This window comes from Callionymus lyra, chromosome 3 (assembly GCF_982586985.1).
Source record: "Callionymus lyra chromosome 3, fCalLyr1.hap1.1, whole genome shotgun sequence".
In the NCBI taxonomy this organism is placed as follows: Eukaryota; Metazoa; Chordata; class Actinopteri; order Syngnathiformes; family Callionymidae; genus Callionymus; species Callionymus lyra.
The window spans coordinates 23809383-23822626 of NC_141820.1; the positions used below are offsets into that span (position 1 = coordinate 23809383).

General features: G+C 41.2%; 1 protein-coding gene across 1 annotated transcript; it reads left to right on the forward strand.

The window, feature by feature from the left end:
• The first annotated feature begins 1355 nt into the window (after nucleotides 1–1355).
• Nucleotides 1356–11161, forward strand: LOC148083935 (uncharacterized). Its single transcript, XM_087787179.1, has 3 exons — nucleotides 1356–1721; nucleotides 2005–2064; nucleotides 5779–11161. The coding sequence occupies exon 3, from the start codon at nucleotides 6139–6141 to the stop codon at nucleotides 10096–10098; it is 3960 nt and encodes a 1319-aa protein (XP_087643305.1). The 5' UTR covers nucleotides 1356–1721; nucleotides 2005–2064; nucleotides 5779–6138; the 3' UTR covers nucleotides 10099–11161.
• The last annotated feature ends 2083 nt before the right edge of the window (nucleotides 11162–13244 follow it).

Here is a 13244-nt window from a genome sequence, read left to right on the forward strand (position 1 = left end):
AATTACAATGAGATCTTAGTTGCGTTCCCATCTATCGGATAGAATGTTGTGATTCAATTCCATTGTTTTCCTGTTCGTTTTGTTTGTTTGTTTGCAAGTGACCTGAACGCCAAAGACTTCTGGACCCAGAGGATTTATCCAGAACACCAACGAAGGTCGGATAACAATGGACCGGAACAAAACCGAGGAATATTATTGAAGCTTAATATCAATGTCAGAATGTAGTTCAAGTGCAACCTTGTTCATTTTTGGAACATTTATATTACATAAACAAATAACTCAAAGAACGTTTTACCTATAAAACAAATACACATACTAAAAAATGTTGTTATGTTGAATGTTTGTCTTGTTTTGGAATTTATATTTTATTCAATAATTGTCTACACAGTATGATGCTCGTGTGAATTAAAATAGGCAAAAATGTACATTAATTTTAATACAACGACTGGTTCCATGTGTAGACAGCAGTGTAGACAGTAGAAAGCAAACTTTAAGATTCGCTAAAACAAGATTAAAATATTTTAAATACTTAAAAAAAAAAATTGGAACAATCCCTCTTGTTGAGGCCTCAATACAAGATGGACTTTAAAAACGAGCGCCATGAAGGTATTTGGATGTTTTTAAGTGTTTTTTTTTTTAGAAAACAATCTGAGTCGCTACATTAAAATAAACAAACATTTCTGCCCATAACTCTGAAAAAGAAACAGGTTACTCTAAAAGAAAAACAAAAAAAATCCTTAGTCCACCGGAGGGTGAGTAGAAAATGAGTGACGTTTGAATTTTAGGTGAAATATTACCTTCAGAAATTGTGTTTCTAATCTGGTCCAGGGCACCGAGTTCGATACAAGAGCGCCCTTTAGTGAAATTTAATAGTATTACATGCACATCATGCGTGTTACATTTAATAATACTGCACCTTTACAGTAGTATAAATACATATATAGTCTCGGATGAGTGGTCCTATAAGTCATTTATTATTTAAACGGAAGTTATTATTATTATTATTATTATTATGGAAAAATAAAATACATAAATAAATAAGATTTTTTTTTTTTTTTCGGAGGTAAATTAAATTGCAATTACAAATTGATGTTTTTGTAAACCGGAAAGATAAATCTAAAATGTTTTTTTTTACAGTTTACATATTTTGACACACGCACGTTTCGGGACGCGCATGAGCGCACACACGCCCACACGCGCACACGAATTAATTATTTCATTTATAAAAGTAACCTAATATGTTTCGGGGGTCAAACACCCGTTCTGATCCGGGCTCAGCGACCCGGGCTCGGTGTTACCCCGGAACCATTCTGCTGACAGGAAACGACCATCTTAACACAGGCACCATCGGAGCAGCCAGTCGTCTCCAGAGGGGGGGCACCTAGACCTGGTCCTGGGCGAGAAAAACAGTCCGCCGAAACCAGCAGGAATACGCACGAAACCGGGGGGACGCCAGACGAGCACGCTGCAGCCCAGAACCAGGGCGCAGGAGCGGATCTCGAACAGAACCAGGCAGGCAGACAATGGAGGTTCCGGAGCGGGCCAGCCACTGAAAAAGCTCCCGGGCCGATGGAGAGGCGGGCCTTCCACGGTGTTTTTCCAAGGCCCCGCTGACAGCACAGGAGGGACTCCGCTGTCACCGCACTCTCTCCATTTTGGCTTCTTTTTTGTTTTTGTTTTTGTTGCATCGCTCGGTGTTCGTGAGGTTCTTCCTGTGCTCGGTGAGAAGCGAACCAGAAGCTAATAGTTTGTTAGCTAATGTGTTAGCAGCGAACTCAGTGCTAGGCTAACAGTAGCGCCGCTGATTCCGCCCACTTTGTGTTATCACAGGAATTCCACGAGCACTAAAAAGGCTGACTTTTGAACAGCGATCGCGCACTTTTTTTTTCTTTTGACGTGCGTTCATGTGAAGTCAGCATGTTTATTGAAAAAGAAGGATGCTTTGCTAGCAGATGTGTCTTGAGTACGTTCATGTCTAACCAGGTGTCTGGTCATTCTCTCCAGGTGCTGCAGCCACAGACCTGTGCAGGCCGGTGTGTGTGTCAGTGTGTGTGTGAGATCCAGGTGAGATTTACACTTATTTTTATTAAATAAGATAGTTGGTTAACTAGCAGACAACATGACAGTGTGTTGTTATGATATGATGCTCAATATTTACTTTTTTTTTAAAGTAAAATGTCTACATTTACATGCGTAACATTTGTCTCTTAGTTGGTTTACATTTGTAAATGATGTATTTAAAGGAAACTATTTTTTAGCCAGTAAGAACATGGGTTCCTAAACTTTGTCATCTCACGCCCCCCTAAACACAATTGGCCTATGACCCCTCTGCAGAAAAACCCCCAAAGCTTACTAACTTACTTACAATAAGAACTTTCATTTGTTTTTATTCATTTCATATGATTATTTATCATGTTATTATTTATTTATGTTGTGTGATAATTTTGACTAGTATCATTTTAATGCTTATTTATTTAAGTCATGAAACAAAACTATTTATTTTAAGAGGAACACAGCTTCAATCATAGCATCACAACTAGGGCTGAAGGGTTATTGAAAATTATCTAATTGTTATTATTTCCCTCAATATTGTGACTAAATATGCGATTATTTTTTAATGTACTCTATTCATGTGTTTCTTCTTTAGTACAAGAAATAATTCATATTACTTTGATTTCTTCGAAATTGTTAAGATAGTTAAGATAGATTGTTAAAGTGATAAAGCCACTATTAAGATAAAGGCAAACTAAGCATATATCAAAATCAAACAAAAATAAACTTCAATATTCACTGCAAATACTTGAAGAACTTTTGCAAAAAAAAGTGCTTAAAGGTGTGTTGTAAAATGTTTTATTTATAAGTCAGTGTTATACAACACACGTTTCTGTGCAGAATAAAACAAAACAAAGGTTCTTCTCTGAAACTTAAGGGGAAATTTTCAGTCATTTCACTTCCATCTTCCACATTTATAGTTCAGTTACTCTTGTCATTCTATTATTTTGAAGTACAGGAAACACACACAAACACGCCACATGTCACTAAACTAACATACTAACAGATGTCAGGATGTAAACATGTTTAAAACACTGGAGGTTCTTTCATTGAAATGTGGTTCATTCATCATATTAGACAAGTTATTGCTATGTTATCATCTCTGCTACGCCGCATGTTTCTAGTTGCGGTCATACAGAGGTTTGAAGAGTTGAATTGTGAAGCCCGTCTGCTGATTCTCTGCTTCCATGAAGTTTAGACACTAGTAGCATTTGAGCCATACACCTATCCTGCACCTCTTAAGCTGCTTCTGTCGAGCACGACACCGTTGATCAACAGGTTAAAGCAGTGTTTACATCTCTCACAGTTTGTTCTGCTCGGCGCCGCTCGTGAGTCACGTGACTACATGACCTGAAGCTGAAAGTAAAACAAATGAACATTCAATTCAATTAAATCAAAACCTTTGCCATATGAAGATAGAATTTTTTCATTATTGTGATTTTATGCAATTAAACATTTATCCCTTATTACTTTACTTTAGACTTTATTATATTGTAAGTAAGTAAGTAATTTTCCATCAATTGTAATTGTCAATGCACAGAAGAACACAGCAGTGAAAACTGGCAATGAAATTCGATAGATGTCTTATTCCTGCTTTATTCATACCTATTATTACATTTTTATTTAAGTTTTTAAATCCTTCTTCTCTGACACTTGAGGACAATTGTCAGTCATTCTGCCTTTCTCGGCAAGCGTGTACTCTGTCGTGTAGTCCAATTTAAGTGCTTACTTATTTGTGATTACTTATACCTAAGATTTTGCTTAAAACCTTCCTAGCCTTAATCAAAGGACACAGCTGTGTCTATTTCTATGATTTGTTTTTTTTTGTAGTTGTTCGAACCTTGGCTTGTGAAAAAGAAACAAAAATGCTAATTGATCTGTCCTCTATGAGCTTCTTTTCACTGTACAAGTGTGGTCAAAATATAAATAGTTGAATAGATAATTCAGTGCTAGATGTATTTCAACCCACAACTGTATATATCTGTGCATAAGATGAGCTAAAAAAAAATGTAATTCTCTTATATATTTTTTAGTAATTTTAATTTTGAATTTATCCATAATTTAATTAATCGCCTGCTAAAACTTTTATCACGACGTTTTATCTTGACTCTCATGTATATCATTGTGACAAATTGATTGATTACTTTTGAAAAATGTTCCATAAATTGAAAGGCTAAAACAAGTGTGGACAAATGAATTCCCTCAGGGGCCACATGATATACTGTAAATGTTTTTAGGGGCCATCAAGAGAAAAGTCTGAAGGGACAAAAACTTTACACAATGAATATATATATATATATATATATATATATATATATATAATTCATATATAGTTTTAGTCTTATTTTATATCATTTCAGTTTTGTTATTTTCTTCAAAGATTCTTTAGGTTCTAAAGGAATAAAAACAAACACGTGTGAGATATTTTAAAATGCAAAAGAAAATGTGATTATTTATGCCACCGTTACACAAGTAAGTAGTGTTTAGATAGTCATGTAAAGTCATTTCTAAAGTTTTCTAGTATTATTTTGACCTCATGCAGGCCAGTCAGAGGGCCCAGGTCTGTGCTAAAATGTTACATTGGAACCTTGCCTCTTCTTAAATACAATAACTTAAAATTACTTAAATACTTCTCAATGTCAATACTTCTTTTACAAACTTAAATGTAAAACATGAACTGTCAGGACCTTGGTTCAATGTAGGACATGAACTTGAAAATGAAGGAAAAACTACAGCAACGTTAAAAAACTCTAAACAGGCAGATATCAATCCAACACACTCGCCGGGATCATTACATAATTGGTTGCAGATTTGTGTAGGTGAATGTTCTTTTGGTGATTTGTCACAGAGACTATAAACTGATCCAGGAAAATGCAATTGTTCTAAAATCTCAGTTTCTCTATTTTGACTCACGCCTGTGATTAACAATGAATGTTCATAGAGAAAGGTTTATTTTCACCACTACACCTACAATTATCCTCCCACTGATTCAACTTGAATTTCAATTTGCTTGTTTGTTTTATTCACTTTTCTTGAAGGGAGAATTTTGTGACTGTTCCAAAACCTTTGACGTTGATCTTTTCAATCAAAAAGGCTAATTTAATAGCTATAAATGAGCTCAACCTGATTGAAACTTCTCTCTTCTTCATGATACATAAATGTATATATTTAAAAAGATTGTCTGAATGATTGAGTCATTTTGTCATAGCACAGAATAGCTATAGTAATGATGTTATAGTTAAAGCAACAAGTTTATTTAAGACAACACATTTCCCGGAATTTTAAGAATGGATCTTATAAAACTAACGCTCAACGTGTAAAAAACTCACCATTCTCGCCATTTAAAGTGGTGCAAGTACGCCCCCTGCTGGTGAGCGGTAGCTTTGGAGGCTCTGAGACGTCAGACGTGGATCATCTAGTATTTTATGTATTAACTACGATCTTTTTGTGTTTTTTAGATACTGTAGAACAGACATTTGTTAGATATTTTCAAGTACTAACGAATTATTAATGACAATGAAAAAACTTTCAGTTTTAAATCTATATCCTGATTTTCATCCTATTTATGCCCCTTTTTTAGGTTTTGCTCAGGAAACATTTTTTCAATGAAAGCCCAACATTTAAATACTTTACAAACGATAGTATTGTTAGGTTTTATTTTTATCTTCACACCTGCTTAGTTCATATTTAACTTTGTCCATAACATTTTCTGTTTCCCCTCTACAGGCTTCTATCAGAACTCCATGAAGGATCAACAGGGAGGTGACACGGCAGTACTATCTCAGTGGCGTTGGACTCACTTCAAACATGGACAACTATGGGAACCGGAGAGAAAAAGCCACAAACTCTTGTTTTTTAATTTCTTAAGTTATTTTACATTTTTGGCGTCATGATACACATTTGCCCTGAAGCTCTTAAACCATTGTATCCTTAGACATTTATATTTGAGTGCTGCATCATCGTTAGGAGAGACATTTTTGGGATTACCACTGAAGATCTTGCAACTGATGTTATGACCTGCAGCCCCCCGGGACTGAAGACTGTTTTGTAATTCCAAGGGCCTAACCGCCATTGCTGGATTTTGAGATGTTTCAGTTTGGCAAGTACCCTATGGACATTCTTGAAATGCTAAGTGGTCACCAAGCACATCAGTTCAAAGGTCTTGGATTGGACCGGCAGCTGAGCCACCAACAACAGGTCCAACTGCAGCATCAGCAGCAGCTCCAACAGCAGCACCAACCAAGTGCTGACAGCTCTGGAAGCCTTCTGTCTGGACTGGGCCTCGGGTCGCTCCAGAGCTCCCGGAGAGATGCCTTTGCCGACTCCTCCTCACTGTTCGCCAAAATGGGGGCGCCACCATCTATCTCCCACCAAAGCCAGTCTTCCTCCTCGTCTCACAGAAAGTCCAGTAAGCTAAGCAGCAGCAGTAGCAGTGGGAGCTCATCGGCAGGTTATCCTCAGTTCCTGCGGCCATTTCACCCAGCCGAAGCTGCGCTGGCGCAGGAGCAGCTGCACTCCGGGATGGGACGGTTTGACTTCGGTGGGAGCGGCAGTGCTGGAGTCGTAGCCCCTGCCCCCCCGCCCCCTCCGCTACACCCTGGTCTCTCTGTCCCACAGCCATCCTCTGGACCTTCCTCATCAACCCCTGTTCCCTCCACCTCAGCCTCCAGCAACCCTTCGAGCAGTACCGCAGTACCGTTGGTGGGTCAGTCGGATCCCCGTAGTCTCCATCAACAGTTCAGTTGCATGCTTGCTGCCAATCAATACTTTTTGTCTGGAGTCCCTGCCAACAGCAGCCTTGAACAATTCCTTGTCCAACAGGGTACTCACAACCATTTGGGTCTGGGTCTTAGTCAAGGGTCCAGTGACTCCAACTCTGCCTTGGCCCCTCCCCCTGCCCTTCATTCCACCCACAGTCACTCAACATCACAATCTCAACAGCAACAACAGCAACTACCCCCCCACGCCTTATCGCATCCGCACCCCCACACCCACCATCCACACCCCCTCCATCCAGCTCCCCAGTCTGCTACTATAAGTGGATTTGATTTTCAAGGCATACCAGTGCTCTCCTCCAATCAGATTGCTTCATTAATGCAACAAGAGGCGGGTCTTCCTCTTCCTCTGCCCATCCATCTGTCCCTCTCTAAAGAAGATGCCAAACAATTGGCTGACGGCTCATCCTCCTCCGGAGGCAGCAGGCGAAAGAAGGCCATGGCTGGCTACCTTCCGCAAAGGAAGTCTGAAAGTTCCGCTCACAGCAGCAGCAGCACTGTCAGTAACTGTCAGAGCAGCAGTTCCACTCACAGTCAGAGTCCTACATCGGGACTTTTGGGTGGGGGTCCTGGGGCGGTGGGAATAAGCAGCATTGGGAGTGAGCAGCAACATTCCTCTCACCTGTCCTCGTCTGCACAGCAGCAACAATCTTCCTCCACAGTTTCTTCCTCCGCTCCTCCGCCGACCAACTCCACTTCAGTGCTGGTTGCCAATGGAAATACACAAATGCCCAAAACCCAAGAAAACCACAGTAATGGTTCTTCGAGCCAGCCTGAACCCGAACCACTCTACCACTGTGGTGAGTGCGGCAAAACCTTTACACACCTCTCCAGCCTTCGGCGGCATCTGAGGAGCCACGGCCTGACACCAGAGAGTGAGAACCGTAAGTCTGATTGTAACTCGCCGAGCCCCGAACGAATATTCTGCTGTGGCGAGTGTGGGAAGCGTTTCAAAAAGAGGGGGCATTTGATCCAGCACAGTGTCACGCACTCCGAAAACCGTCCGTTTGTCTGCACCATTTGCCAAAAGTCTTTCAACCGCCGTGAATCCCTAACAAGACACGAGAAGATCCACGATGAAAAGCCTTTCAGGTGTCCTGCTTGTGGGCGTTGCTTCCGCGAGAGCACTTCTCTTTTAAACCACGCCGCTTCAGGTGCCTGCGGCAAACCTCCCAGGAGCTCTAAAAACCGATCCAGCAATGGGGAAAGTGGTTCGTCTAACCCCAGCGGTAGCAAAATCGAAGGTAGCGGAAACAGAAATGAAGGAGCTGGAATTAATGAAGACAAGTATGCTGCCGATTACTCCAGAAACCGTTACCAGAGCCAGCCACCGTACAACACCGGGGTGGATGATTACCGGCGAACAGAATCTTCCATGTACACATCAGAGAGCACACTTGCCGGTGATCTCGCCAACCAGACGCTCCGTAAAGCCCCGTTAGCTCCCACGCTTCATCCTCATCCACAGGCTCAGCAGCAACCGCATCACCTTCATCAGCAACCTCAGCCCCACCTTCCTCTTTCCTCCCTGTTGGACGATTCCGAAGACGAGGTCACCAGCAGTGCCATGTCGGCCATTGCTGCAGCAGCCGCCGCGTCATGTAACATCAACACGGAAAGTCGAGACGGGGAGAGAAGAGACATTATTGGAGGACTGCTGGGTGGGTTGGGGTTTGGCAACCTTAGCGGGCCCTCTTCCACACCCCCCCTCAATGGATCGACCTTGCCTTTGTCCCATCCCGGGCAGCATCACCCTAAAGTTAGCCGGCCCAGAAAGCCCAGAGAGAAAAGAGATCCAAACTCAATTGTCCGGAGGAGGCGGAGCCCCGCGCCACCGGGGGACGGGTCGGAGCGTCCGTACGGATGTCAGCTTTGTGGCAAACGCTTCAGGAGGGCAGAGACTCTTCGGCGTCACAACAGGGTTCACACCGGTGAGAAGCCACACACCTGTGAAGTGTGTGGGAAGATGTTCCGCGAGCCTTTCCACCTCACCAAGCACTTGACGGTGCACTCCGGACAAAAGAACTACAAGTGCAATCTGTGTGGGAAAAGTTTTGCCTATGCCCAGAGCCTGGTGAGACACGGGAAGCTTCACAGAAGAGGGGAGATCGATAACCAGGGAAGGAGAATAAAGGGTGCTGCTGCTGCGCTTGGTCAGACCGCCAACTCTGGAACCTCTGACTACTTCTCCTCTTGTTCGCAGGGAGAAAAATCTCCAACATCTGGCACCCCCTCCCAGAGGTTATACACCTGCACTGTTTGCTGGAAATCCTTCCGTCACTATTTCCACTTGACGGCGCACCAACAAACGGCGCACGGGGGTGGCGTAGGGATGGATAAGTCTTTTCGATGTGAGGTTTGTGGCAAAGCCTTCGCTTACTCCAACAGCTTAGTACGGCACAAACTATCCCAGCATGGCATTGACCGCAATGGGCAGCGGGCTAACCACTCGCAGTCCTCGGGATACTCCTCCATGTACTTTGAATCGGAATCAGGCGCTAACTTTGCGGGCGCTACTCTTATTCAGCAGCAAGTCCCTGGACAACAACAACAGCAACAACCTTTTCCTTATCGCTCCAAAAACTTTCAAAAGCAGCAGGAAACCAGAAAAAAGGAGGGAAAGAAAAAGAAGCGAGTAATTATTCACAGTATCATGAGGGACGGAAAGCTGGTGGGTGTCCCGCTGAGCAAAGACACCCGGAAAAAGTTGCTGTTGCTGAGAAAGAAGCGGGGCCGGCTACAAGTACAGTTGAAAAAGAAAAAGCTCTTGGCCCAACTGAGGATTAGGGGCAGTCAAGTCCAAGTGAAGTTCTGGTATGGCGGCGCAGTCAAAGTTAGTGGACTAACTTCGCTGGAAACTCAAATAAAGCGCTACCCTTGCCCCATTTGCCCAAGCACCATATTCTCCAAGAAGGGTTCCCTGCTGGTCCACCATGCGGTCAGACACACTGCTAGAATCTCAGACCGCCACGCTCGGTTGCAGTGCGAGGTGTGTGGCAAACGCGCCAGCTCATTACACAAAGCCTTGAAACACCGGACCCAGCACCTGAAGCGTGCCACATTCCAATGCCACAAATGCCACCACCGCTTCTGGAACTCCAAACTACTGTTCCGCCACAGGTTCTGCTGCCGGGGTGCTAACATGCCCAACTGGGAATTGATGAAAATTAAATCCCCGCACGACCAATCCGACGGTGACTCTCCAGCCCAGCTGACGGTCCCGGTACTGGTCCCGCCTGAGAGGTCCACTGTGGTGACGGATTACAGTTAGTAAGTTGTCCTCAAAAACACGTTTTTAAAAAAGACACACAGGGACAATACATGGATGGTTTATTCAGGATCAATCTGTGACCGGACAATGTTTCACACAATGCTGATGTATGAGAGATGGTTGTGTCGGAATGGACGAGTATCAAACGACCTCTCTCACCCCCCCCCCCCCCCCCTGATTCCTGAAGGTGAAGGAGGATATAGTAGCACCTAAAATTGCACCTGGTAACCTTTCTATACTTTTTTAATTTGTACTTTTTGCATTAGCAGTTCTTTGCGCATAAATATGGACATGCCTATCATAGAGGTGAGGTACCTTTAGTACTGCTTTATTTTTCCAAACTAAACTATTTAATCTTTTAGTCCCGTTCTGTTTTTTTTTTTTTTGTTTGTTACCACTGTTAACAAACCAGAAATTGCCCTTGAGATGAATGAATCCTTTTACTTTGAAGGTGGTTCAACAGCTGCTGATGTCACTAAATGTGTTACTGGTTCCTTTTTAATATGACAACATGTCAGTCTAAAAATGGGATACAACATACGTGTTGGTGATGTTTGTCCATAAACACTACTTTTGTCTTTTTTTTTTTCAAACAACTGTTAAACCATAAAGTGAAAGTGTTGAAGGGAAAAAAAAGTGTTCATGTGTCACGACCTTTAAAGGAAATGTCCCGCTGTGTGTTGTACAATTCGTATTATATTTTATTATATATTAATTGTTTTTTACTCCCCAAGTTATTTTTATCATTGTTGATATTGTTCCCGTCGGTGTGGGGGGAGGAGTCGGGGGGCCGACGTTCGTGAAAAAGACGGGACGAGTGTTTGTATTGATGTGACTCTGCCTCCCCTCCCGCCACATTTTAAACACCATCTTGTAACAAACTTGTGTATGCATAGTTATTGTTTCTTTTTCTTTTTAGGTTCTACTCAGATGTGTTTGACCCTTTTACCATTTGTAAAACTCAAACATGTAATATTATTCCTCAAACTCTTTTTCTTTGCCTCAAAGTGAGTTGTTAAAAAAAAAAAAAAACCCAAATCAAATTAAAAGGAAAAAAAATCAAGTGTTGCACACACATGTTTTTTTTTTTTGTCCTGGGAATATGTGCCGTGGAAACATGCTCTATATTTAACAGCTAATGACATGATTTTTTATTTTATTTTACGTGAACTTAAGAGTATCTTCTCAATATTTAATTAACCATGAACATGAAGTTTCTCGATTTGTTTTTCAAAGTAGAAAGCAACGCAAATAGCATCCACGAGGAGGCGCCATCTTCCACAAGTTAGGCATCAGCTCACACGCACTACAAACATTCCACTCGTCTATATTTTGCCAGCTTGGCACTAGACTTGGACCTTAAAGTCTTTCTAGGAATTGTTGTGCGCACAGTTGAGTCATCTATCAATCACGTGACCTGTCAGGTGTCCTCTTATCTTGTTCTTTCCAGGTATTCAAAACTACAGCAAAGGCTCTTTCAAATATTTTTTATTATAGATTCTTATATTAAAATACAGGAAAGTAGCGTTCTGTGTGATGTATTATTTTATTTAATTGCGTTCAAATTATCTTTAGAGTCAAAAGTAAACAAAGAGAGAGTGTTAAAAAATATATGTTAAAAAGCATGTTTAATAATCTTTTAAAATAAATAAAATCCCCCAAATAGGTGCATTTTCAATTAACCCTTTTCTAGAGTCAATATTTCTTTGGTATTTATCTTAGCAGCGCTCACGAGGCAGCGGCTGCGGAGGGGGGGTCGATGGGTGGAGACTACGACCCAGTTTCCACCAATCGCTGCAGCTCTCATGCTCCGGGTGACCTAGTTTCAGCCAATCACGGAGAGGCGCAGTGCCCGGCGCCAACAGAGGCCGCGTGTAGCGGCCACGTGCGCCGCCAGAGAGGCATTCCGGGACACCTGCTGCCGGAAGAGCTCTGTCAACACGACGTGTCCAGGTGTTCGTGGGCGTGAAGGAGCAGGTAGTGAAGACTGTGAGGCTAAATGTCAAAAATTAAAGCTGGTTCTGAGGTTTTTATTGCGGGACTGACTTGAGATCAGGCGACTTCAGCTTTAATGGGCGTGGCTATGCACGCAACAGTGTCCGCCGACGGCTGTGATTGGCTGGATTCTCAAGAGGCGCCAAATAATGTGTAAATGAGTGTTGCCTTCACGGCATCAGGGTGAAACGCTCCAACATCCATATTTATTAACATTCAATGTGAAGTTAAAATGAAACATGTCAACTTACATATACGATATAATTTATCCTGTTATTAAAATTAAAATAGTTTTCTTGACATTTTTTCAAGTGTTCGGGTCTAAATTTTCCAAAGGATGGGAGTGTTTGTGAATAATTTTCTGGTAAAGGTAAAGTCTCCCCCAAATTCTTGTCCCGTTTACATGGGATCAACTCCAGGCCCCCGCGACAATGTTAAGAAAATAAAGTAATGATAATATAATCCTGTTTCCATGTAGCTGATGACATTGTGGCTAGAAAATCCAGACTAAAAAAAAAAAAGCTACTGGAGCGCAGACCTCCGCCAAGCAGCTCATGTCGATCCATATTTTCAACCTACGTGTATTTTATTTTTAGACAATAATGTGAGTGTAGTATTTGACATATTAGCATTAATAAAACGTTTATTATATGTTTAGACAATAATGTGAGTGTAGTATTTGACATATTAGCATTAATAAAACGTGTATTATATTTTTAGACAATAATGTGAGTGTAGTATTTGACATATTAGCATTAATAAAACGTGTATTATATTTTTAGACAATAATGTGAGTGTAGTATTTGACATATTAGCATTAATAAAACTTGTATTATATTTTTAGACAATAATGTGAGTGTAGTATTTGACATATTAGCATTAATAAAACGTGTATTATATTTTTAGACAATAATGTGAGTGTAGTATTTGACATATTAGCATTAATAAAACTTGTATTATATTTTTAGACAATAATGTGAGTGTAGTATTTGACATATTAGCATTAATAAAACTTGTATTATATTTTTAGACAATAATGTGAGTGTAGTATTTGACATATTAGCATTAATAAAACGTGTATTATATTTTTAGACAATAATGAGAGTGTATTATTTGACATATTAGCATTAATAAAACGTGTATTATATTTT

Excerpts from the sequence above, each read along its gene's own strand:
- LOC148083935 (XM_087787179.1), top strand. The coding sequence starts at position 6,139 with ATGTTTCAGTTTGGCAAGTACCCTATGGACATTCTTGAAATGCTAAGT.